Source organism: Mixophyes fleayi, chromosome 4 (assembly GCF_038048845.1).
Source record: "Mixophyes fleayi isolate aMixFle1 chromosome 4, aMixFle1.hap1, whole genome shotgun sequence".
Lineage (NCBI taxonomy): Eukaryota > Metazoa > Chordata > Amphibia > Anura > Limnodynastidae > Mixophyes > Mixophyes fleayi.
The window spans coordinates 125,900,178-125,926,600 of NC_134405.1; the positions used below are offsets into that span (position 1 = coordinate 125,900,178).

General features: G+C 43.0%; 1 protein-coding gene across 1 annotated transcript in view; it reads left to right on the top strand.

Moving 5' to 3' along the window:
* The first annotated feature begins 11,694 nt into the window (after nucleotides 1–11,694).
* LOC142151989 (cathepsin S-like) overlaps nucleotides 11,695–26,423 on the top strand; it is a 52,244-nt gene continuing 37,515 nt past the window's right edge. Inside the window, exons 1-2 of the mRNA XM_075208152.1 lie at nucleotides 11,695–11,812; nucleotides 16,329–16,471. Coding sequence (XP_075064253.1) covers nucleotides 11,695–11,812; nucleotides 16,329–16,471 — 261 coding nt within the window. The remainder of the gene's footprint in view (nucleotides 11,813–16,328; nucleotides 16,472–26,423) is intronic.

Sequence of the window (26,423 nt, forward strand, 5' to 3'; positions counted from 1 at the left end):
GACAGATAGTCTCTGCTTTTTCCACTTTGATCTTTTCATCACTTTTAGACCGGGGTCCATGAATATAAAGATGACGCTTTCTCCTGGACTTTTGATTCTGTTGACCAGGAACCCTTGATAAAGGAGAGATTCATATTGGATCACAAGAATATTGTATATGCATCTTGTTTTGCTGGGCATGCAGTAATCAAAAAGACAAAAGAATTAATTTCTCAAGCCTACTGGTGGCTGTCACTCACCGGACTGTGAGTGCTTCTTCCCGGACTATTAGGAACCGTGGACGTCCTCTATCCTGAGGGACTGCGCATGCGCAGCCCTTTCCAAACCTTCAGTGTATGTTCCTTTAACTTAATTGGCAGATCAGGCAACCTCCCTATATTAAGCACCTGTGGTCAACACCACGTTGCCTGATCTTGGAGTCTCATTCCCCATGAGTCTCTGAAGGTGTTCCTGTGTTTCCTTGTTTATTCAGCCCTGCTGATTCCTGTGGTTTCCAAACCACTTCTACCTCTGTGGTTTCCAAACCACTTCTGCTACTGTGGTTCCCATACCACTTCTACCATCTACTGAATCATCGTGACTGTGAGCTGATTCCTATCCGCTGCCTCCGTGCACTACAGTCTTCTAATCACTTCAACTCTACCATGTATCATTGGGACTGTTAGCTGATGCCTATCCGCTGCCTCCGTGCATTACAGGCTTCAACCACATCCACTCACCTGTTCATGATTGTGACTGCCAGCTGATTCCTATCCGCTGCCTCCGTGCACTACAGGCTTCAACCTGCAACTCGTCTGTGTTTCATCATCGTGACTGCTAGCTGATTCCTATCCGCTGCCTCCGTGCACTACAGTCTTCAACCTGCAACCCGTCTGTGTTTCATCGTGACTGTTTGGCTGATTCCTATCCGCTGCCTCTGTGCGCTTCAGTCTTCAGTCCTTGTCAACGCTCCCGTGTTTCCTTGAGTCTGCCTCCACTATTGCTACCCGCTATTCTCCGTGATCAACAGTGCCTGTTCAACTCTGCTCTCCCGTGTCCCATCGTTACTGCACCTGCTGGTTGCTATTGGCTACCTCCGTGTTCCCGCAGAGACCCGCTGCTGCTACTCCTCAGCACTACTCATCCATCTACTGCTGATCCGCTCTCCACGCTTTCCTGTGTTCCCTGCTGGTCTACCTTCCCGTGCGCTGCACCTACTAGACCACCGCTTCACCCATCCAGGGACTTCGCACCCTGCCGGCCTCCTGCCGTTCAGGTATCTCTGCACTCCTGTCTGACTGCCTCCTGAACCACGGTATGCATACTTCTCATTGACTGTGCTGTGTATTGCATACCTTGCTGGACTGTGTTGGTTCTCCTCTGGAGTGTGCTATCCGCTGAGTCTATTGCCATCATTGACTGTGTTATCTTATGCTGGACTACTTCAAGAGACTTTCTATATTGGCAGTATTGTTCAGTCATTTATACATTTATATTGTGCATATTACTGTGGATCAAAGTCAAGGTGCCCGTGTATATATTGTGTTGCAATCTCTCCCCGTGCACCTCCTCACATATATATTCAGTAGTACAACTTGCTAGTGGCAGACCACTGACTCCTGTTTACAGTTTCACCTGTTCCAGTATCCTCTCACATAGCAGTGGTACAACTTGCTAACGCAGACCACTGACTCCCCGGATATCTCCACTTGGATTCCATTCCTTCACTCAGACAGCGGTACAACTTGCTATCCGCAGACCGCTGACTCTCATCACCTCCTCGTTTCTGTTGGACATTCCTCCTCACTATAGCAGTGGTACAACTTGCTACCGCAGACCACTGACTACCTTCACGTGTCCTTTGTCCATACAGTTCCTCGTGTATTACTACCTCCATATTGCCAGTGCTGCTAGTCATAGACTTTCCTGAGCATCTCATCATCTGCTATTTCCTGTTCCGTGATCACCCTGCTACCAGAGTACCATATTACCACCTATACTGCTCTGGTAAGCCTATCACCTGGTGATCCCTGGGTAAAGACTCCTAGTGCCCGTGACAGTAAGATCAGGCCATGACAGACCCAGATACGGAACCTACTGCTAAAGAGATGCTGCAGCATCTGGTCAGTCGTGTGGAGCAACAGGATGCTCGCCAACAGCTGTTACTTCAATGTTACCAATCGTTAACCTCCCAAGGAACATCTGGACAGACTGTTACAGCTAGTATTGAAGCTCCTGTGCTTTCCTCCGTTTCCCCAGTGCCATCCCAGGTGTCTACAGCTCCTACGCTTCACCTGCCTACTCCGTCAAAATATGACGGGGACCCCAAAACTTGTAGAGGTTTCCTTAACCAATGTTCAGTCCATTTTGAACTCCAACCTCAAAATTTTTCTACCCATCGTTCCAGAGTGGCCTATCTTATCTCATTGTTTTCTGGACAAGCCCTGGCTTGGGCCTCCCCTCTGTGGGAAAGAAACGATCCAATTCTACAAGATAGTGCCAAATTCATTTCCACGTTCCGAAGTGTGTTCGATGAACCAGGTCGTGTGACCTCCGCTGCTTCCAGCATTCTTCGTTTGCGACAAGGCTCCCATACAGTAGGACAGTATGTCATTCAATTTAGGATCTTAGCCTCTGAACTTCAGTGGAACACTGAAGCATTAGTTGCCGCCTTCTGGCAGGGGCTCTCCGATAAAATTAAAGATGCACTGACTACCCAAGAGCTTCCTTCGTCACTAGAAGATTTGATCTCTCTTTGCCATCGTGTAGACATGAGATTTCGTGAAAGAGAATCTGAGAAAACAACTTCTGCTAAAGCACCTCTTCGTTTAAACCCTCAATTTCGTCCAGTTTCACCTTCTGTGATTCCCATGGAGATAGGACGTTCCAAATTATCTTTAGAAGAGAGGAAACGAAGACTAAAGAATAGACTCTGTATCTATTGTGCTGATTCCACACATATGCTCAGTTCTTGCCCTAAGAAATCGGGAAATGCCAGGCCCTAACTAGTTCTGGAGAGGTGAAGTTAGGGTCCCTGGAGTCCTCTCCATTGTCTATGAAATCTAAAGTCTGCGCTTTCGATGTTACGATTTCCTTTGCTACTAAATCCTTTGAGTCACAGGCATTGATTGATTCCGGAGCAGCAGGAAATTTCATTTCTAAATCACTAGTGAATCAATGGTCCCTACCAGTGATCACTTTAAAAACACCCATTACTGTGACGGCTATAGATGGATCACGTCTCATCAATGGTCTCATCACCCAGAGTACGTCTCCAGTAACCCTTCAGATTGGTGTACTACACCATGAAGAAATTTCGTTTTTAATTCTTCCTGTTACGACAAGTCCGATTGTCTTAGGCCTTCCATGGCTTCAATGTCACTCTCCCCAGATTGACTGGCGCACCCCTCAAGTTACGTCTTGGGGGCCTGAATGTCACCATCGTTGTCTCTCTCAAGTTATTCCTCTTAAAGTACAGCAATCTTCCATCTCATCTTCCTCCCCGGGACTCCCTCCTCAGTATGCTTCATTTGCCGATGTGTTTGATAAAGCTCAGTCTGAACGTCTTCCTCCTCATCGTTCTTGGGATTGTCCGATCGACCTTCTACCTGGCAAGACTCCTCCCAGGGGTCGGGTCTATCCTCTCTCGTTACCTGAAACTCAAGCCACATCTGAGTACATACAGGAGAATCTCCAGCGTGGGTTCATTCGACCTTCCACCTCTCCCGCTGGAGCTGGGTTCTTCTTCGTCAAAAAGAAGGATGGATCATTACGCCCTTGTATAGATTTTCGTGGACTCAACGCCATTACTATCAAGAATCGGTATCCCATTCCGCTGATCACTGAGCTATTTGATCGCATCAAGGGAGCTCGGATATTTACTAAGTTGGATCTTCGTGGTGCCTACAATTTAATTAGAATCCGTTCCGGTGACGAATGGAAGACCGCGTTTAACACCAGAGATGGGCATTACGAATATTTAGTAATGCCCTTCGGGCTGTGTAATGCCCCCGCGGTTTTCCAGGGTTTCATCAATGAGATCTTTCGGGACTTATTATATGTATGTGTCGTTGTCTACCTGGACGACATATTGATCTTCTCACAGGACCTGCCTTCTCATCACCAACATGTGGCAGAGGTCCTCTCCAGACTACGGAAAAACTCATTGTTCTGTAAATTGGAAAAATGTTCATTCGAGTTACCCCAGATTCCATTCTTGGGGTATATAGTTTCCGGAGTTGGCCTGAAGATGGATCCAGACAAAGTAAATGCTGTACTACATTGGCCTCAGCCAACTACTCTTCGTGCCATCCAGCGTTTTTTAGGTTTTGCCAATTACTATAGACGCTTCATTCAAGACTTCTCATCCATTGCATCTCCCATTGTGGCCTTAACTCGGAAAGGGGCTAATACTAAGCAATGGTCATCTGAGGCTCTCCAAGCCTTTCAAATCCTCAAAGAGTCCTTCTCGTCTGCTCCCATTCTGCGACAACCTGATGTGACACTCCCCTTCTTCCTAGAAGTAGATGCCTCTAATGTGGGCTTAGGAGCTATTCTCTCCCAACGCTCGGAGCAACAAAAATTACATCCTTGTGCCTTCTACTCTCGGGGTCTTCTGCCCGCAGAGAAAAACTATACTATCGGGGACAAGGAGTTGCTGGCCATCAAAGCTGCACTAGAGGAATGGAGATACTTGTTGGAAGGAGCTCGCCATCCGGTGACGATCTTCACGGATCATAAGAACTTGTCATATTTGCAATCTGCTCAATGCTTGAACCCTCGTCAAGCAAGATGGTCTCTTTTCTTTTCCCGTTTTGAATTAATTATAACCTTCAAACCAGCTGCTAAGAACAAGAAAGCTGACGCTCTATCTCGAGCTTTTGTGACGTCCTCTGATGTAGAAGAGGTTCCCAACCATGCTATTCTAGACCCCAAATGTATTTCTCTGGCTGCTTCATCCACCAAAATGCTACCATTTGGGAAGACCCTCGTGCCTCCTACTCTGAGGAGGAAAATCCTTTCGTGGTTCCATGCCTCTCGTTTTTCTGGACACGCCGGTGAACATAAGACCTTTGAGATTCTCTCTCGTAGTTACTGGTGGCCTTCAATGAGGAGAGACGTCAAAGAGTTTATTGCTTCCTGTGATTTATGTTCTCAGTTCAAATCCTCCCGCAGAACTCCAGCAGGGTTGCTGCGACCACTACCCATTCCGTCCAAGCCTTGGACCCATATTAGTATGGATTTCGTTACTGATTTGCCACCAAGTAAGAATCACAATACTATTTGGGTAGTGGTAGACAGATTTTCGAAGATGGCTCATTTCGTCCCTCTGTCCGGTTTACCTTCCTCGTCTACTCTGGCTGAACATTTCATTAAAGAAATCTTCCGCATCCATGGATGTCCGTCTGAGATTGTGTCAGATAGAGGAGTACAATTCGTTTCCAGATTCTGGCGGGCCCTTTGTAAAACCTTGGGCATACGATTAGCACTCTCATCGTCTTACCATCCGCAATCTAACGGACAAACGGAACGAGTCAATCAAGATCTTGAGACTTTTATTAGGATGTTCTCTTCAGCCAACCAAGACAACTGGGTAGAATTGCTCCCTTGGGCTGAATTCGCCCATAACAACATGTACCATGAGTCATCATCCAAAACTCCATTCTTTGTGGTCTACGGTCACCATCCGTCTTTTCCGGAATTTCCTGCCCTCCCGCCCACCCAAGTTCCTGCTGTGGAGACTGCTTGTCAGACCTTCAAAAATATCTGGTCTCAGGTCAAAACCTGTTTAAAGAAGACATCTAACAAATATAAGTCTTTCGCAGATAAGAAGAGGCGGGCTATTCCACCACTAAAAATTGGAGATCGTGTCTGGTTATCTACCAAAAATATTCGTTTGAAGGTTCCATCTATGAAATTCGCCCCTCGTTTTATTGGTCCATATAGGATCATTCAAGTTATCAATCCAGTATGTGTTAAACTTCTTCTTCCTAAGAATCTTCGGATCTCCAATGCCTTCCATGTGTCCTTGCTCAAACCTCTCATCATCAACCGTTTCTCGACTCCTTCCTCAGCACCGCAGCCAGTTCAAGTTCATCAGGAGGAGGATTTCGAGATTACTGAGGTATTGGATGCAAAAATTTCGCGAGGAGTCCTCCGTTTCCTCGTTCATTGGAAGGGCTTTGGTCCTGAGGAGCGTTCATGGATCAAAGCTGAAGATCTTAATGCTCCTGCCCTTCTGAAGAAGTTTTATTCCAAAAATCCGGACAAGCCCGGTTCCAGGCGTTCTGTGCCCACCTTTAAAAGGGGGGGTACTGTCACTCACCGGACTGTGAGTGCTTCTTCCCGGACTATTAGGAACCGTGGACGTCCTCTATCCTGAGGGACTGCGCATGCGCAGCCCTTTCCAAACCTTCAGTGTATGTTCCTTTAACTTAATTGGCAGATCAGGCAACCTCCCTATATTAAGCACCTGTGGTCAACACCACGTTGCCTGATCTTGGAGTCTCATTCCCCATGAGTCTCTGAAGGTGTTCCTGTGTTTCCTTGTTTATTCAGCCCTGCTGATTCCTGTGGTTTCCAAACCACTTCTACCTCTGTGGTTTCCAAACCACTTCTGCTACTGTGGTTCCCATACCACTTCTACCATCTACTGAATCATCGTGACTGTGAGCTGATTCCTATCCGCTGCCTCCGTGCACTACAGTCTTCTAATCACTTCAACTCTACCATGTATCATTGGGACTGTTAGCTGATGCCTATCCGCTGCCTCCGTGCATTACAGGCTTCAACCACATCCACTCACCTGTTCATGATTGTGACTGCCAGCTGATTCCTATCCGCTGCCTCCGTGCACTACAGGCTTCAACCTGCAACTCGTCTGTGTTTCATCATCGTGACTGCTAGCTGATTCCTATCCGCTGCCTCCGTGCACTACAGTCTTCAACCTGCAACCCGTCTGTGTTTCATCGTGACTGTTTGGCTGATTCCTATCCGCTGCCTCTGTGCGCTTCAGTCTTCAGTCCTTGTCAACGCTCCCGTGTTTCCTTGAGTCTGCCTCCACTATTGCTACCCGCTATTCTCCGTGATCAACAGTGCCTGTTCAACTCTGCTCTCCCGTGTCCCATCGTTACTGCACCTGCTGGTTGCTATTGGCTACCTCCGTGTTCCCGCAGAGACCCGCTGCTGCTACTCCTCAGCACTACTCATCCATCTACTGCTGATCCGCTCTCCACGCTTTCCTGTGTTCCCTGCTGGTCTACCTTCCCGTGCGCTGCACCTACTAGACCACCGCTTCACCCATCCAGGGACTTCGCACCCTGCCGGCCTCCTGCCGTTCAGGTATCTCTGCACTCCTGTCTGACTGCCTCCTGAACCACGGTATGCATACTTCTCATTGACTGTGCTGTGTATTGCATACCTTGCTGGACTGTGTTGGTTCTCCTCTGGAGTGTGCTATCCGCTGAGTCTATTGCCATCATTGACTGTGTTATCTTATGCTGGACTACTTCAAGAGACTTTCTATATTGGCAGTATTGTTCAGTCATTTATACATTTATATTGTGCATATTACTGTGGATCAAAGTCAAGGTGCCCGTGTATATATTGTGTTGCAATCTCTCCCCGTGCACCTCCTCACATATATATTCAGTAGTACAACTTGCTAGTGGCAGACCACTGACTCCTGTTTACAGTTTCACCTGTTCCAGTATCCTCTCACATAGCAGTGGTACAACTTGCTAACGCAGACCACTGACTCCCCGGATATCTCCACTTGGATTCCATTCCTTCACTCAGACAGCGGTACAACTTGCTATCCGCAGACCGCTGACTCTCATCACCTCCTCGTTTCTGTTGGACATTCCTCCTCACTATAGCAGTGGTACAACTTGCTACCGCAGACCACTGACTACCTTCACGTGTCCTTTGTCCATACAGTTCCTCGTGTATTACTACCTCCATATTGCCAGTGCTGCTAGTCATAGACTTTCCTGAGCATCTCATCATCTGCTATTTCCTGTTCCGTGATCACCCTGCTACCAGAGTACCATATTACCACCTATACTGCTCTGGTAAGCCTATCACCTGGTGATCCCTGGGTAAAGACTCCTAGTGCCCGTGACAGTGGCCCTCCTTATGCTCTGATGTGGAGGGTTATGTTCCTTCTTGTTCCATATGTGCCATAAATAAAGTCCCTAGGCAAGTACCTTATGGCTTTAAATCCGCTTCCCTTCCCTGACCGTTCATGGAGCCATCTCTCTATGGATTTTATTATGGATTTACCCCCTTCAAGGGTAATTCTGTCACCTGGGTAGTTACGGATCATCTCTCCCAGGCAGCCCATTTCATACCTTTAAAATGCCTACCTTCTGCTTCCACCTTGGCTCACCTTTTTATTGCAGAGATCTTTCAGTTACATGGTTGCCTAGATGTGATAGTCTCCGATCGTGGTACCCAGGTTGTGTCAAAATTTTGGAGAGCTTTTTGCTGCCTCTGTGAAATTAAACTTAATTTTTCGGCCACCTACCACCCACCAACCAATGGTCTAACAGAGAGAACTAACCAAGAACTCAAGAAGTTCCTCAGGTGTTATATTTCTGTCGAGCATGACAATTGGGTGGATTTATTAACACAGGGAGAATTTACTCATAATAATCAATCTCATGAGTCTACTGCCACTTTGGCCTTTTTCACTTTCCAAGAGTTCCACCCCAAACTTCCTCCTTTGTCCTCTTTAGGAGTTCCTACTGTAGATTCTCTTCTTCAAGATTGTTCTTCATGCTGGTCTCAAGTTAAGCAAAAGTTGATTCAGGCTTCTACCATAAGCAAAAAGTTTTTTGACAGGAAAAGACATACCCTACTGGTACATTCCCTAGGGACAAAGTGTGGTTATCTATATGGATACTTAGTCTTCAAGTTCCCTCCAGGAAATTTGCACCACGCTTTATTGAACCCTTTGTGATTTCAGAGGCTATTAACCTTGTGGTTTTTAAGTTAAAGTTACCTCCTACCTTGAAGATTCCCAATGTCTTCCACGTTACTACTACTAGACTACTGTTAAAACTGCATGTTATCAACAAGTTCTCTTTCCATAAGTAGATTCCTTCGGCAGTTCAAATAGAGTACAAGGTCAATGAGATCCTGGACTCCCGTATTTCGAGAGGTACTCTTCAATTCCTTGTTGATTGGAAAGTGTATGGTCCAGGGGAAAACTCTTGGATTCCTGCCAAAGGCATCCATATGCCTCTCCTTCCTGGTAAACCATATAGGGTGCCCAGTGGTCACCCCTAGGACAAGGGGTAATGTAAGAAACTTACCTGTTCCTGTTTTGCTGCTGATCACGCTACCTGACTTCCAAGTATCGGCTCTCTGCAGTGCGGTCATGTGACTGTCAGGGAGGGGAATTCAAATCCCCTTGCTATTTAGCACAGCTCTGACAGTGGATCTGTGTCAAAGCAACAGTTCCTGTGAGCGTCTGACCCAGCTCTCTGTTTCCATCATTCGGTCTGCTCTACTGCATCCTGTACTTGTGCTTCAGCCCTCCAGTGTATGATCGGGCCTCCTGACTACGTTCAGTGGATCTTTCTTTGGAACTGTGTATTCTGAGCATTTCAGCATTTGATCTTGGCTTCTCTCTTGACTCCGGCTTCTCCATTCTTCCTTGTACTGTGCAGCCTGATTTGTGTACCAGAACCGGCTATTCCGACATTGGATCCTCCCTCTGAGCTGCCTTACCTTTTGTGCTCCATCCTCATGGCGACTGGTTCTTTCCTACCGCAACCTACCCGTATTATCTCCTTTCACGTTAGGATGCTCCCTTAGGGACCCCGACCTGCGAACATCAGGCAGCAAAGCCCACACCACCTTGCGGAAGTTCTTGGTGAAGACCAGGGGGGTTTGTTAGACTCCGCACTCTAGAGAAAGCCTGCATAAATCCTGACTGATTGACTTGTTACTCCTGAGGGCATAACACCTTTGCTATAAATGTCACAATGTCACATAATAGCTTTACTTGTTCTTTAACATAATTTTCTATGGCGTTTTACAAGCCCATCAGTTTGTCAATGCCCTTTAAATTGGTGATTAATTCCAATGTCTCTCCCCATGGAAGATTTGTATATTGGAAATAAAATGTACCTGTCTGCTATAAATAGTGGAGTTTGCGATTTTATGACATGGATCAAAAGTCATGGGTATGCAACCTATCAATTCACTGGGAACCAATGATATCCTGAGGCACCTACTGACCAAATATTTATGAGGCACTGACTGAAAGTGATTTGATGGAATGCAGTCTCCTAAATATTAACTTAGCTCAGACAATGGTTACCAGTATTCAGTGTAGAGGACATGTGCACCTTAACAGAACAGAAATTCCAAAACTGGAATTTAGCTCATGTGTCATCGATTTATAAACAAGTTAGGCTAAATTGGATCAAAAGATGCGTTTGCTGAGGCTTAGTGTTTCAGGGCTTCAGGAAGGGACATCATTATTGAGCTCTTTAGCTTATAGAACATGGGTTTAAGGACAAGTCTGTATAACCACTTTGCAATTTAATGTGTTTTTTCTTGTTGTAAAACAGTGGCAATTCAATGTACTTCTAGGCCATATCATTCAATTATTTGCATCTGAAAAGTTGTTTGGTATTGTTTTCATCCTTATCCTGAGATGTACTTGTCAAGAAGATTTCATATCTGGTTTCCTGCTAACGACCTTATAATAACTGAATATCTCAACGCCTTTAATGTTATCTTAATCAACATACACATAAGTTACTCATATATGGTGCGATAAAGAGTACAAACTGCTATTAACATAAAATAAGGCTGAGGACAGTATGTATTGTAAAATACAGTATTTAATTTGATAATAAATGAGATCATCTTAAATACACCGTAAACATGATGGTAGACCTCCAAATATAACTGTATCCTTAATTGTATATGAAGCTTTATTTAGTCTTTTTACAGCACTAAAATGACAATCATATAGATAGGAGTATATACCCCATTGTCCGCATTTATTTCATAAGTTGCTAATCTTATCACTGTTATATATTTAACTGTTTCCATTAATCAGATTGTTTCAAGGCCAAATAAGTTCATTTGGTAAATTGTGATGCTCATTGAAATAGATAAAATATATATATATATATTGATATTCATAGACATATGTATATATGTAGTCTGATGTGGTAGATCTGGATATACACTCACTCCAGGATGCATATCTCCAGGTCAGTGGTATATACATTATCTACGTATATATACGTATATATATCGATTTCCTCAGTGCATTAGCAACCATGGGTTGTTTTTCCCAGAATAGGAGATCTTTCTAGTTATGTTTTTCCATACTTTTGTCTATCTATATCTATATCTATATATTTATATATACATATATATATATATATATATATATATATATATATATAATTACCTTATATCTGTTCTTATAATATATTCTATAGATTTCTACATACAGTATATAAGAAAATGTCTTCTGTATACAGTGTATGGGATGCCTTGCAAATAAGAAACTATTTATCTCTTTGTATTGCAAACAAGCTAGGCTCAGCACAGGTACTCACCATATCAACTGCTCGACAATGACAGTTCTTTTGTATAACAATCTAAAGCTCTTCACATATTCATCATTAAGTGGAGTTTGCATTACTTGGGCTGTTGGAGACATGAGTGACTTATAGTAATGTTATGCTGTCTTACAGAATGCGCTTACATCAGGTTCTGCCCATTTTCTGTATTCTCGTCATGTGTACCTGGGCATCTCATTACTTTGATCAAGAGTGGAACATATGGAAGTCAAAATATGGTAAATAGATTTCTGAAATATGTAACTACCTATGTGGATAGTATAATAGATCGCACATATGTTTATAGTATAATAGATTGTACATATGTGGATAGTATAATAGATCGCACATATGTTTATAGTATAATAGATTGTACATATGTGGATAGTATAATAGATCGCACATATGTTTATAGTATAATAGATTGTACATATGTGGATAGTATAATAGATCGTATATATGTGGATAGAATAATAGATTGTACATATGTGGATAGTATAATAAATCGTACATATGTTTATAGTATAATAGATTGTACATATGTGGATAGTATAATAGATCGTACATATGTGAATAGTATAAAAGATCGTACATATGTTTATAGTATAATAGATTGTACAAATGTGGATAGGATAATAGATTGTACATATGTGGATAGTATAATAAATCGTACATATGTTTATAGTATAATAGATTGTACATATGTGGATAGTATAATAGATCGTACATATGTGAATAATATAAAAGATCATACATATGTTTATAGTATAATAGATTGTACAAATGTGGATAGGATAATAGATTGTACATATGTGGATAGTAAACAATATTACAAGTAAAGCCAAGTATCAAACAAAACACAACATAATTGCATGTAGATCTTTGTTCTACATTGTATGCACATAAGGTATGGACCTGTAGTTACTGTTTACAGATTTGATTAAGGGATAAAGCTTTTAATGCCTCCAAAACATTGTGTACTCTCTGGATAAGTCAAGGAACAAATTGCATATCCTCTATGTTCTTCTATAGACTTGGCAGTAGATGGATTAGGCAGCCCTGTGGAGAAAGCATGGATTAAAATATCCATTCATTAATGCTGATCATGTTGTCCGGATTAAAGTGCCTCAGGCAGTAACTGTAGGGAGGTACCTATAAAACTAAATATAACTAGTTAAGCAATCTCTGCAAACTTCCTTTAATGTTTTGTATTTTGTTTACCAAATAAAATTAAACATTTATTGCAAATAATTTCCATCACCTGCATGCAAAAGTTGAAATACAATGAAAAGTAATATATTTTTACTAAATGCTTTGCTAGTTCACAATATTTATTAGTCTCACCATAAAAATAAGCTATGTCTTATTTTTATAAAACAAGAAAGACGGCAAGTACAGTAGTAAAGGGTGGTAGTGACATTACAATGTGCCTCCTTCTTACATAAACCAATATATAACTCACTGTGCATTAAAGCACCACTATCCTTTACAGTAAAGATAGTTCATTTGTCATTAAACAAATGCTACAGGCCACACCTGACCCAATGCTGCCCTTATGAGGGCAAGTATACTATTAAACAGAATACAATAGGCAGAGGTGACAAAATAAAAAACCTAATAAACCTCCCAAAATCACGACTTATGTACAGCATTTGAGGAGGTGGACAAACAGATTAATAAGAAATATCGTACATCAAAAAATGTAAGCAATAATCAGATGTTTGTGTACTCATCACAAGTCAGAATTACTTTTTTTTTCAGTAAGAATTAAAGATGGGCGGGCTCGGTTCCCGAGAACCAAACCCACCCGAACTTTGCCTATCCGAGTACCGAGCCGAGTAAACTCGGTACTCTCCCGCCTGCTCGGAATCCAAATCGAGGCCGAACATCATTGTGACGTCGTCGGATCTCGGGGCTTGGTTCTCGCGATACTTGAAGATTATAAATAGACGCCTCCACAGCAATCCATCGCCATTTGACAGAGAGAGAGAGCAGGGTGTAGTCACAGGCTGATTAGAGCAGGGACAGACAATACAATTCTGATTCCAATTGTGCTAACAATCGATAGAGAAGAGAGGAGGACAGAGGAGTCTTTTTTTTTTCAATATTTGGCGCTCAAAGTGCTTTTTGGGTGTCCCCCATTATTTGGCATAAATATTTCTGGCTGTAAAAAAAGAACTATATTGCAGCACATTAATAAGAAATATATTTATATATTTAGCACTTCCATTTGCTTTTGGGGTGTCCCCCATTCTTTTGCAGAAATTTATCTGGCTGTGAAAAAAGAACTATATTGCAGCAGTGTCAAAAACAATTTGTAGCACTACAAGTGCGTTGGGCTCAGAATGGATTCAGAGCAGTCCACATATGAGCATAATGAGCAACCAGGTTCTGTCACCAGTCCTGATGGTAGTGTTCCCAGTACGTCATCTGGGAAAGGCGATGTCAAACTACACCGTCTTTTGAAATCATCCAAAAAAACACACACCCCAAAATTTTTTACGGTGTTGAAGCAAAAACGAAGATTAACTGAGGAAAAGTTAACTCTCGATGAAAAAAAATGCCATTCTACACACGCAGTGGCAAAGAGAGAATGAGGCCTTTGCCTTTCTCTATTAGTGGCAGATCCAAAAATGTTACTGAGCCTACAAGTGGTGCACAACTACTGTTACGCGTCAAAGCCGAGCTGCAATATAACAGTAAGGCATTAGAAGATAATGTTTGCTCTGAATCAGAAATGACACCAATCCCTGTGGAGAGTCCATCCAACAGTGGGATGTCTAATCGTGAGCATTCTGTTAGTGTACCCATAAAGAAGTGCCCTTTTAGCAGTTCTGCTGATGTGTGCCTGAATAGCCCGAGTGTAGCCGGTGATACACCAATTGAGGATGCCACTTTTGAATTAGAAGAGGATGAGGGGGAGATTTGTGTAGGCGGCGAGGGCACTAATGATGATGTTGATGATTATGATGCAGACAGATACCAAATTGCCTTTCTCAATTTCTATTTATATTCTCGACTCTATAACGGCTGTATAATTTTATATTTTACTCCTAGTGGAGAGAGCGTCTGATGCAGACAGATACCAAACTACCGTGGTCCATTTATTTTTACTTTCTACTTCCACAGTATATGCAGGCTGTTTTTTTTCTATTCAACTTCAAGTGGAAAGTGGGCGGGGGGGGCATAGATAGCCACCAAACTACCGTGGTCTATTTATTTTTACTTTCTAATTCCACAGTCTATGTAGGCTTTTTTTTTGCTGAACGGACCTGCACAGTGTGCAGCTGTCGGCAGCAAGCCACTGGTAGGGGGGGCGATCGCCCCGATCGCCCCCCCCCCCCCCCCCTGGATCCGCCACTGATCCTGCACCTCTGATGTATTGGGGAGGTGTGTTACTAGCAAGTCATCCAAAAGTAGACTTTTCAACTCATGTAATATAATGACATTGATTGCTATGATGAAAAATTGCTGATGTGTAAATATTAATTTGGGACAAAAGACCTAGCTCACTTTGTAAGAAATTATAATACTGATAATACTGTGAATGTGCCGATATAAATGGTTACTGATTACATGTAACAGACAAATGTTAACAAATATAAATATAATAACATGCTACTGGGCTACCAGCATTATAAATACTGTAAGACCTTTGAGGAGCTGGGATACATGAAAATTTGGATGGCCATGTGCTAATTTGAGCCTTTGAAGGGACTATAACCTCAAAAATGTGTTAATGCTTAATTGTGCTATTCATTCTATACAGCTATCAGAAAACTTAGGCAGTTGTGTCTGTCATATATTATATAATATATATAAGAGAAGAGATTTTAGGCTGTCTGCTCTTCTGGGACTGACGGATCCTGTGTGGTGGTTGCTGCCTAATGAAAGATTCTGGGGTTCCAATTTCTGTAGGTCACAATGTGTCAGTATACGTAAAATCATTTCCAGACCTGACCACACCCCTAGTAATATCATGTCCCACCTCCATACTGTCACATACAGTATATCCCTTGGCAATAACCCACACCACAACCTATATTCTGAAAGGATTATCATTTCAGTAAGATTGACAGAGGAGCTCTAGGAAAAGATATACGGAATAATACACTTTCTCCTATAAATTATAGGAATATGAGAAGTCACAGATGAGTTCTTTAGCCTTATAAAAGTAGCAGCCTGTCTATTTTACATATATCAGAATTGACCTCTAGTAGCCAAAATAATTCAGTAGTCAGTCCATTATTCCTCACAATATACAACCTTCCTAAGCAGCTCTGAAGTGATGGCAACAGAACTTACCTATTGTAAGCAATGGCGAAAGAACTCACTATGTTTTAAATATTATTTCAGGAGATTATACAAATATTGGCATGACTTGGCAGCTATGCTTGGTGGTGAGCCCCACCAATAGACTTACTTTCACCATCATTGAAACTGGGTAAAGTCCTCTAATAAGAATGTTGTATTCATCCAACTCTTAATATTTGTATTAGACAAATACAAAGGATAAATGATAAATGTTGAGTTAGGGTCCTTGTATTTTTAAACATATATTACAAGCTTTTCACCAGTTCTCAAATTCAAACTTATGTGTTCTGCCAACTTATGACAGCAACAGCAAGTATATATCATTACTTATATTTATATGTTCAAACTCAAAAAACTATTTCAACTAGTTCTGTGACCCATAATACCTGATTCCTTTTAATGACAAGCCTGTAAAGACCATTTAAAAACATTGTATGGCAGGAAAAACATATGTTACTGTGGATGAAGAATTATTGCGAAGAAAAACTTGGGAAGACACGTGGTATAAGGTGCAGAAACATAATGAGCTGGCTGATCAAGGTCTCACCTCATATAGAATGGCCATGAATCATTTTGCAGATATGGTGAGATAACACATTTTATTTAAAAATATTCTTTGATTATTGTAATTGATAAGATGTATATCATCAGAGACAAATGCAAGAAATAAGCTTCCCTTTTGTAAAACAAAAAACATCACATTACACTCTGTGGCCTGGCTTATAGTTGGATGTAAAATCACTGTGGGAAATGCATGAGGAGTAACTTGCACTTGCAACCCCTTACACTTGGAGGGGTTGATTGGGTGTGTGCAAGCTCAAGCTATTTACTGTAGGATCACTCTGCATTGAGGTGAGGCCTATTTTGCGGTCACAATTTTATTTCCATGTTTGTGCCACATAATGGCGGCCAACTTCAAATCAGGCCCTATATTTTCATACCATTTGTATAATCTAATATAAAATACATAGAACATGTGTCCCTCCCCCCATTACCTGTACTTTTGTAACATTTTGTGGACTGAACCAATAGTGTTGGGACTGTAACCAATCAAGTTACTAGAAACCAGTTACATCACTGAGGTACAAAGAGAATGAATAGACAGCATTCTTATGAACGTTGGCAACACAATGGCTGCATCCACTATGTTTAGGTAACAGCTTTACTTTAATGTATTTTTTGGCTAGTCCAGACATTTCTTCAGACCCATGATTAACCAACATGGATTAACGAAATACTTATCAAATGACAGATATTTTAAAATACTATAGGCTGGATACAGCTTTAACACACTCTGATAGATTATTCCAGACATGTAGTGACTAGCGGGCAATTGCATTATTAAATGAATTTAAGGACCACTAGCAGGCTTCTGGAATTGGATCTAAGATGATAAGTGCTGTGTGCGCTGCTGAGGTGTAAAATCTGGTTAAATTGTTAGGTAACCTGAATAAAAGTATTTGAAGTTTCGAAAGTGAGCACTTCACCTGGACTCCAGGGACATCCAACCAAGGTTTAATAGCATGTTGCAATAGTGGTTTCCTTAATTACATTACAATTAGAAAAAACTGTAGATTGTGTTGTAGAGTGTATCTAATATACTAAGGTAAGTTTGAGATACAGTGTCATAAACTGCATCCCCATAGTCTATAACTGGTATTAGCAATGTGCTATGTATTTTCTGGCCATCAGATAAATCAACCTATATTTATATACAGCAACCCAGATTAGACTACTATTTGGATGCCAGGCTATAAGAAAATTAAATGAAAGGTATCAATCAAAGCCATATACCTAGATATCGGTGGCGCTATATAAATAGATGATGATGATGATAATATTTATATTTGAATACTGGTGTCACATTAGAGTTAGTTGTTTTAATGTGTATCTCTACTGATAGACACTTTACAAGCTTAGCCCTTGGATAATATTTCATCAGAGTTCAAAAACAGTTCAAGTTGAGTTATCCATTGTGTAACCTGAGATATATCAGGTTCCAGTACATTATAAAAGTTAGACCGTATTTGTCTGTGTGCATACTGTGAGTGTCTTCTGCACACATGTGAATGTCAGCACAGCAAACTGTTGGAAAGGCTGGGTACACACTACAGGTTTTTCAGGAAATTACTGAGCCAAACACTTGATAAACGACTATTTGGCGCGATATCGTATTAGTGTGTATACTTGAGGCAGTCGTTCTAAAGCACCGATCATTGTTTCATTTGATTGTTCAGCAGATCATAAAATCTCATTCAGATATGGAACAATGTCCTTCCACTCCTGCAGTGTGTACAGGGCCTGATTAACCAACAGGCTGACCAGGTGCGCTGGGTCGGGGGGGGCGAAGCGTTGGTAAAGTAAAAAAAAAAAATTCCTTGTTTTTTTTTTTCTTTGTGGCCGATTCAACATGTCCGCTCCCCCCCTCCCCCTGAAATTCCGACCTTATGGGGTCCGCTTCTGTGTATGTCCGCTTCTGTGTAAGTAAGCAGTCGGCAGCTGACAGCTTCTGGACACGGTGCGCTGTTTAGTGTGGTCACGTGAGATGTTAACATCTCACGTGACCACACTAAGCAGACAGATCGCACCCGCACTGCTAGAAGGAAGGAGCACCAGAGCGTCGCACGGGACAGAAGAGGACCAGTCCTGCAATCCTCAAGGTAAGTTAAAGTCAAAAGCAGGCTGCAGGGGCATCGTTATTATTAATTCTCCAAGGGGGGGGGGGCAGGCTGCAGGGCATCGTTATTATTGTCCATGGGGGGGATCATGACTCAGGGGAGGGGGAATACGCTGCGGGGGCATCATTATTATTAATTGTCTATTGTGGGGGCAGGCTGCAGGGCATCGTTATTATTGTCTATGTAGGTGGGGGGATCATGACTCAGGGAGGGGAAATAGAATGCAGGGGCATCATTATTATTGTCTACAAGGGGGGGATCATGACTCGGGGAGAGGGAATAGGTTGCAGGGGCATCATTATTATTAATTGTCTATGTGGGGGGGATCATGACTCAGGGAGGGGAAATAGAATGCAGGGGCATCATTATTATTGTCTATGTGGGGGGGGTCATGACTTGGGGAGGGGGAATAGGTTGCAGGGGCATCATTATTATTGTCTATGTGGGGAGGAATAATGACTCAGGGAGGGGGAATAGGTTGCAGGGGCATCATTATTATTAATTGTCTATGTGGAGGGGGGATCATGACTCGGGGAGTGGGGAATAGGCTGCGGGGGCATCATTATTATTTTATGTCTATGAGGGGAGGGAGATCATGACTCATGTTGGGGGGGGAAATAGACTACAAGGGCAACATTATTATTGTCTAGTAGGGGAGGATCATGACTCAGGGGTGGGGGGGGGGGAAAGGCTGCAGGGGGACATCAAAATTATTAATTGGCTAAGGGGGGGTTAATTAGCTGACTGTCAGGGGTTGGTAGATGTCAGTATATGACTGTAAATCATTTTCATATATGTTTTGCCTATATGTGCCTGTAGTAGGGGGTAGTTTTATTTCGTCATAATGGAGTGTTGTGTTTGAATCATTCAGGGTTAGTTAACATTTTGCATTATAATAACATTTTTGCACATTTTCAATATAGGACCCAAAGGTTCCAGAAGGCAACTGACAACAACGCTTCAAGAACAAGCAAGAGCGAACATCAGGTAGTCTACGCTGCAAGATCAGGTAAGAGAGAACGACACAATTTCTCTATCTTTGAATGTGTAATTTTACTGTAGTGACATTTTAATGTGTTTGCAGAGATTCATTAAGGAAAGTAGGTAAAAAAAATGAGTAAGTTTTCTCCAGGACAAAGCCATGTTCCAATGCAAGGGATGCATATTAGTTTATTATTTTGCACATAAGTTAAATACTGGCTGTTTTTTCATGTAGCACACGGATACTTGTTAGCTTTATGTATACACAGCACTTTAAAGTTGATCTAGGACATGCCCTACCCTAACTATAAACCTGTCCCCACAGTTTAACTTACATCCCCCTCCAATGCAACATGATTTTGCTGACATGCAAAGTTACAATTTTTTGGGGATTTCCTTTCCTCAATGAATCAGGGCCTGTGTGTTTTTATGTATTAATTAATATATATATATATATATATATATATATATATATATATATATATATAAAACACACACACACATGTATGTACACGCACACACACAGTGGTGAAGTGGGTGGATAGGCTGTGGAATTCCATACCTCCACTTCTACTGCCTTAACTGTAAAACTGTTCTAAGTTTCCACTTTGAACACTGTGTATAAACATAGAAACATAGGTACGGGTTGGGGCGGGAGGCGCATGGGGGGGCGTCAACCGATGTGTTAGCCTGGGACGGCTGGAACCCTTAATCAGGCCCTGAGTGTGTATGTACTCATGATGAGGATCTCCATAGAATTTACAGAGTCATAATCTTTTGCTCGACGGTTATGACAGATAAAAAACACAGATCTGAGGGTAAATCTTTTAAAACATGTGCATCGTGTACGCATGAATCGGCATGCTGATCTGAACTTTTTTTTTCTCCCTGGTTAGTACAATCGGTGTAGATAACGCATTGGCTGAAAATTTTTGCAGTGTGTACCCAGCCTAAGACATTGATGAAAACAGTAATGGCTTCAGAACAGAACTTTGAGGGACCCCACAGGTAAAATATAGGTGTTTGGAGTTGGACCCCCTTATAGGCACAAACTGGGATTTACATAAATAGGAGTGAACCTGTTTAAGAGCATCCTACACCTGAGCACTAACTCGTGCTTAGCAGTAGAGTGTCATCTACAGTGTCAAAAGCCTTTGCAAACTGTAGGAATATTTCTAGGGATGAGCGCACTCGGATTTTTGAAATCCGAGCCCACCCGAACGTTGCGGATCCGAGTCGGATCCGAGACAGATCCGGGTATTGGCGCCAAATTCAAAAGTGAAACTGAGGCTCTGACTCATAATCCCGTTGTCGGATCTCGCGATACTCGGATCCTATAAATTCCCCGCTAGTCGCCGCCATCTTCACTCGGGCATTGATCAGGGTAGAGGGAGGGTGTGTTAGGTGGTCCTCTGTGCTGTTTAGTTCTGTGCTGTTTAGTTCTGTGCTGTTTAGTTCTGTGCTGTTTAGTGCTGTGCTGTGCTGTGCTGTTTAGTGCTGTGCTGTGCTGTGCTGTGCTGTGCTGTGTTCTGCAGTATCAGTCCAGTGGTGCTGTGTGCTGTGCTCTGTCCTTCTGAGGTCAGTGGTGCTGCTGGGTCCTGTGCTGTGTCCTGTTCAGTCCAGTGGTGCTGTGTCCTGTGCTCTGTGCTTCTAAGGGCATAGTTATTTCCCCAATATTCCCCTGTGTTTAAAAAAATAAAAAAAAGTTTTTTTAAAAAATACCAAAAACTACTTTAATATTTTTTAATTACCACAAAATTTTCACAACCAATCCTGCAGTATAAGCCCATTGGTACTGCAATATTACCAAGTTCACACATTCAGCAGTAAAAGTCCAGTGGTACTGCAATATTACAAAGTTTACACATTCTGCAGTATCAGTCCAGTGGTGCTGTGTCCTGTGCTCTGTCCTGCTGAGTTCCGTAGTGCTGCTGGGTCCTGTGCCGTGTCCTGTTCAGTCCAGTGGTGCTGTGTCCTGTGCTCTGTGCTTCTAAGGGCATAGTTATTTCCCCATTATTCCCAAGTTTTTAAAAAATAAAAAAAAAGTAAAAAAAAATAAAAAATTTTAAAAAAAAAAATATATATAATAATTATAACCAAATTTGCAAAACCAATCCAGCATTATAAGTCCATTGGTACTGCAATATTACCAAGTTCACACATTCTGCAGTATCAGTCCAGTGGTGCTGTGTCCTGTGCTCTGTCCTGCTGAGTTCCGTAGTGCTGCTGGGTCCTGTGCCGTGTCCTGTTCAGTCCAGTGGTGCTGTGTCCTGTGCTCTGTGCTTCTAAGGGCATAGTTATTTCCCCACTATTCCCAAGTTTTTTAAAAATAAAAAAAAAGTAAAAAAAAAAAAAAAATTAAAAAAAAAAAATAAATATAATAATTATAACCAAATTTGCAAAACCAATCCAGCATTATAAGTCCATTGGTACTGCAATATTACCAAGTTCACACATTCTGCAGTATCAGTCCAGTGGTGCTGTGTCCTGTGCTCTGTCCTGCTGAGTTCCGTAGTGCTGCTGGGTCCTGTGCCGTGTCCTGTTCAGTCCAGTGGTGCTGTGTCCTGTGCTCTGTGCTTCTAAGGGCATAGTTATTTCCCCACTATTCCCAAGTTTTTTAAAAATAAAAAAAAAGTAAAAAAAAATAAAAAATTAAAAAAAAAAAATATATATAATAATTATAACCAAATTTGCAAAACCAATCCAGCAGTATAAGTCCATTGGTACTGCAATATTACCAAGTTCACACATTCTGCAGTATCTTGTGCTACATATAATGGAGACCAAAAATTTGGAGGATAAAGTAGGGAAAGATCAAGACCCACTTCCTCCTAATGCTGAAGCTGCTGCCACTAGTCATGACATAGACGATGAAATGCCATCAACGTCGTCTTCCAAGCCCGATGCCCAATCTCGTAGTACCGGGCATGTAAAATCCAAAAAGCCCAAGTTAAGAAAAAGTAGCAAAAAGAGAAACTTAAAATCATCTGAGGAGAAACGTAAAGTTGCCAATATGCCATTTACGACACGGAGTGGCAAGGAACGGCTTAGGCCCTGGCCCGTGTTCATGACTAGTGGTTCAGCTTCACCCACGGATCTTAGCCCTCCTCCTCCTCCCCCCCCCTACAAAAAATTGAAGAGAGTTATGCTGTCAGCAACAAAACAGCAAACAACTCTGCCTTCTAAAGAGAAATTATCACAAATCCCCAAGGCGAGTCCAAGGGTGTTGGTGGTTGTCAAGCCTGACCTTCCCATCACTGTACGGGAAGAGGTGGCTCGGGAGGAGGCTATTGATGATGTAGCTGGCGCTGTGGAGGAACTTGATGATGAGGATGGTGATGTGGTTATTGTAAATGAGGCACCAGGGGGGGAAACAGCTGATGTCCATGGGATGAAAAAGCCCATCGTCATGCCTGGTCAGAAGACCAAAAAATGCACCTCTTCGGTCTGGAGTTATTTTTATCCAAATCCAGACAACCAATGTATGGCAATATGTAGCTTATGTAAAGCTCAAATAAGCAGGGGTAAGGATCTTGCCCACCTAGGAACATCCTCCCTTATACGTCACCTGAATAACCTTCATAGTTCAGTGGTTAGTTCAGGAACTGGGGCTAGGACCCTCATCGGTACAGGGACACCTAAATCCCGTGGTCCAGTTGGATACACACCAGCAACACCCTCCTCGTCAACTTCCTCCACAATCTCCATCAGATTCAGTCCTGCAGCCCAAGTCAGCAGCCAGACTGAGTCCTCCTCAATACGGGATTCATCCGAGGAATCCTGCAGCGGTACGCCTACTACTGCCACTGCTGCTGTTGCTGCTGTTAGTCGGTCATCTTCCCAGAGGGGAAGTCGTAAGACCGCTAAGTCTTTCACCAAACAATTGACCGTCCAACAGTCGTTTGCCATGACCACCAAATACGATAGTAGTCACCCTATTGCAAAGCGTATAACTGCGGCTGTAACTGCAATGTTGGTGTTAGACGTGCGCCCGGTGTCCGCCATCAGTGGAGTGGGATTTAGAGGGTTGATGGAGGTATTGTGTCCCCGGTACCAAATCCCCTCGAGATTCCACTTCACTAGGCAGGCGATACCAAAAATGTACAGAGAAGTACGAGCAAGTGTCCTCAGTGCTCTTAAAAATGCGGTTGTACCCACTGTCCACTTAACCACGGACATGTGGACAAGTGGTTCTGGGCAAACGAAGGACTATATGACTGTGACAGCCCACTGGGTTGATGCATCCCCTTCCGCAGCAACAGCAACAGCTGCATCAGTAGCAGCATCTACAAAATGGCTGCTCATGCAAAGGCAGGCAACATTGTGCATTACAGGCTTTAATAAGAGGCACAACGCTGACAACATATTAGAGAAAATGAGGGAAATTATCTCCCAGTGGCTTACCCCACTTAGACTCTCATGGGGATTTGTGGTGTCAGACAATGCCAGTAACATTGTGCGGGCATTAAATATGGGCAATTTCCAGCACGTCCCATGTTTTGCCCACACCATTAATTTGGTGGTGCAGCATTACCTCAAGAGTGACAGGGGTGTGCAGGAGATGCTTGCGGTGGCCCGCAAAATTGCTGGACACTTTCGGCATTCAGCCAGTGCCTACCGCAGACTAGAGGCACATCAAAAAAGCTTGAACCTGCCCTGCCATCACCTCAAACAAGAGGTTGTGACGCGCTGGAACTCCACCCTCTATATGCTGCAGAGGATGGAGGAGCAGCAAAAGGCCATTCAGGCCTACACAGCCACCTACGACATAGGCAAAGGAGTGGGGATGCGCCTGAGTCAAGCGCAGTGGAGACTGATTTCCGTGTTGTGCAAGGTTCTGCAGCCATTTGAACTTGCCACACGAGAAGTCAGTTCCGACACTGCCAGCTTGAGTCAGGTCATTCCCCTGATCAGGCTGTTGCAGAAGCAGCTGGAGAAAGTGAGGGAGGAGCTGGTAAGCCATTGCGATTACAGCAAGCATGTAGCTCTTGTGGATGTAGCCCTTCGTACGCTTTGCCAGGATCCGAGGGTGGTCACTCTTTTAAAGTCAGAGGAATACATTCTGGCCACCGTGCTCGATCCTCGGTTTAAAGCGTATGTTGTGTCTCTGTTTCCGGCGGACACAAGTCTACAGCGGTGCAAAGACCTGCTGGTCAGGAGATTGTCCTCTGAAGAGGACCGTGACATGCCAACAGCTCCACCCTCATTTTCTTCCACATCTATGGCTGCGAGGAAAAAGCTCAGTTTTCCCAAAAGAGGCACTGGCGGGGATGCTGATAACATCTGGTCCGGACTGAAGGACCTGCCAACCATTGCAGACATGTCTACTCTCGCTGCATTGGATGCTGTGACAATAGAAAAAATTGTGGATGATTACTTTGCTGACACCATCCAAGTAGACATGTCAGACAGTCCATATTGTTACTGGCAGGAAAAAAAGGCAGTTTGGAAGCCCCTGTACAAACTGGCTCTATTTTACCTGAGTTGTCCCCCCTCCAGTGTGTACTCGGAAAGAGTTTTTAGTGCAGCGGGGAACCTGGTCAGTGAGCGGCGAAGGAGGTTGCTTCCTCACAACGTTGAAAAAATGATGTTTATAAAAATGAATAATCAATTCCTCAATGAAGTACAGCACTGCCCTCCAGATACTACAGAGGGACCTGTGGTTGTGGAGTCCAGCGGGGACGAATTGATAATGTGTGATGAGGAGGAAGTAGACACTGTAGGGGGAGAGGAATCAGAGGTTGAGGATGAGGACGACATCTTGCCTCAGTAGAGCCTGTTTAGTCTGTACAGGGAGAGATGAATAGCTTTTTTGGTGTGGGGGCCCAAACAAACCAATCATTTCAGTCAAAGTTGTTTGGTAGGCCCTGTCGCTGAAATGATTGGTTTGTTAAAGTGTGCATGTCCTATTTCAACAACAGACCTCTCAACTGCAGCTCATCCCTCCTCTGCGGGGATAATGTCTCCTGTGCTCTGACACGTCACTCTGTGTACTCTCAGCCTCAGGATCTGACACTACAGCTACCATGCCTCTTGTAGCAGCCCTCACTCCAGGGCCTCTTCCATGTGCAGTGTCCCCCTCTCTCTTGGGTTCACTATAGTGGCATGGAGTTCTCCCCCTCATCCAGGGCACACATTCCTTGCCCTGGCTCAGTCACCACGCTCAGACTTCCAGGCAATGCTGGGGGAGCCTGGGAGCTTCCACCCCAGGTCCCCAGCTACAACTCTCCTCTCCTGTGTCTTCTCTCTCTTTCTGACACTTTAAAGATCGTGCCTTTAAATGAAAAAGTCAGTCTTCATTGCACGACTATGTGCAAGTGCAACAGGGACATTTTTTTGGGTTTACAAAGTCAAACAATAACACTACGACCCTGTCTGTCTGGGGTCTGTCAATGACGAATTGTCTGGAGCATGTTTGGAGGAGGTATTGTGGCCCCGGTATCAAATTGGGTACCGGGGCCACCCCACTATGCAGTCCAGATACTTGTTTGGTGGAATTCCGACACGTGGAGGGTTTTTAAATTATATTGTGGCCTCGGTACCAAATTGTGTACCGGGGCCACCACACTACGCAGTCAAGATACTTGTTTGGTGGAATTCAGACCAGTTGAGGGTTTTATTATTATATTGTGTGGACCACTCTATCTATACCACACTACAACTCTATACCACTCTATTTCCTACTTTAATTCTATTTAATTCTATTTCCTACTTTAATTCTATTACTAATTAATTACCATAAAGAGGAACAAAAAAAACCAATTTTACCAAAAGTATAATATGACTTAGACTTACAAACACTACACTTTAAAGATCGTGCCTTTAAATGAAAAAGTCAGTCTTCATTGCACGACTATGTGCAACAGGGACATTTTTT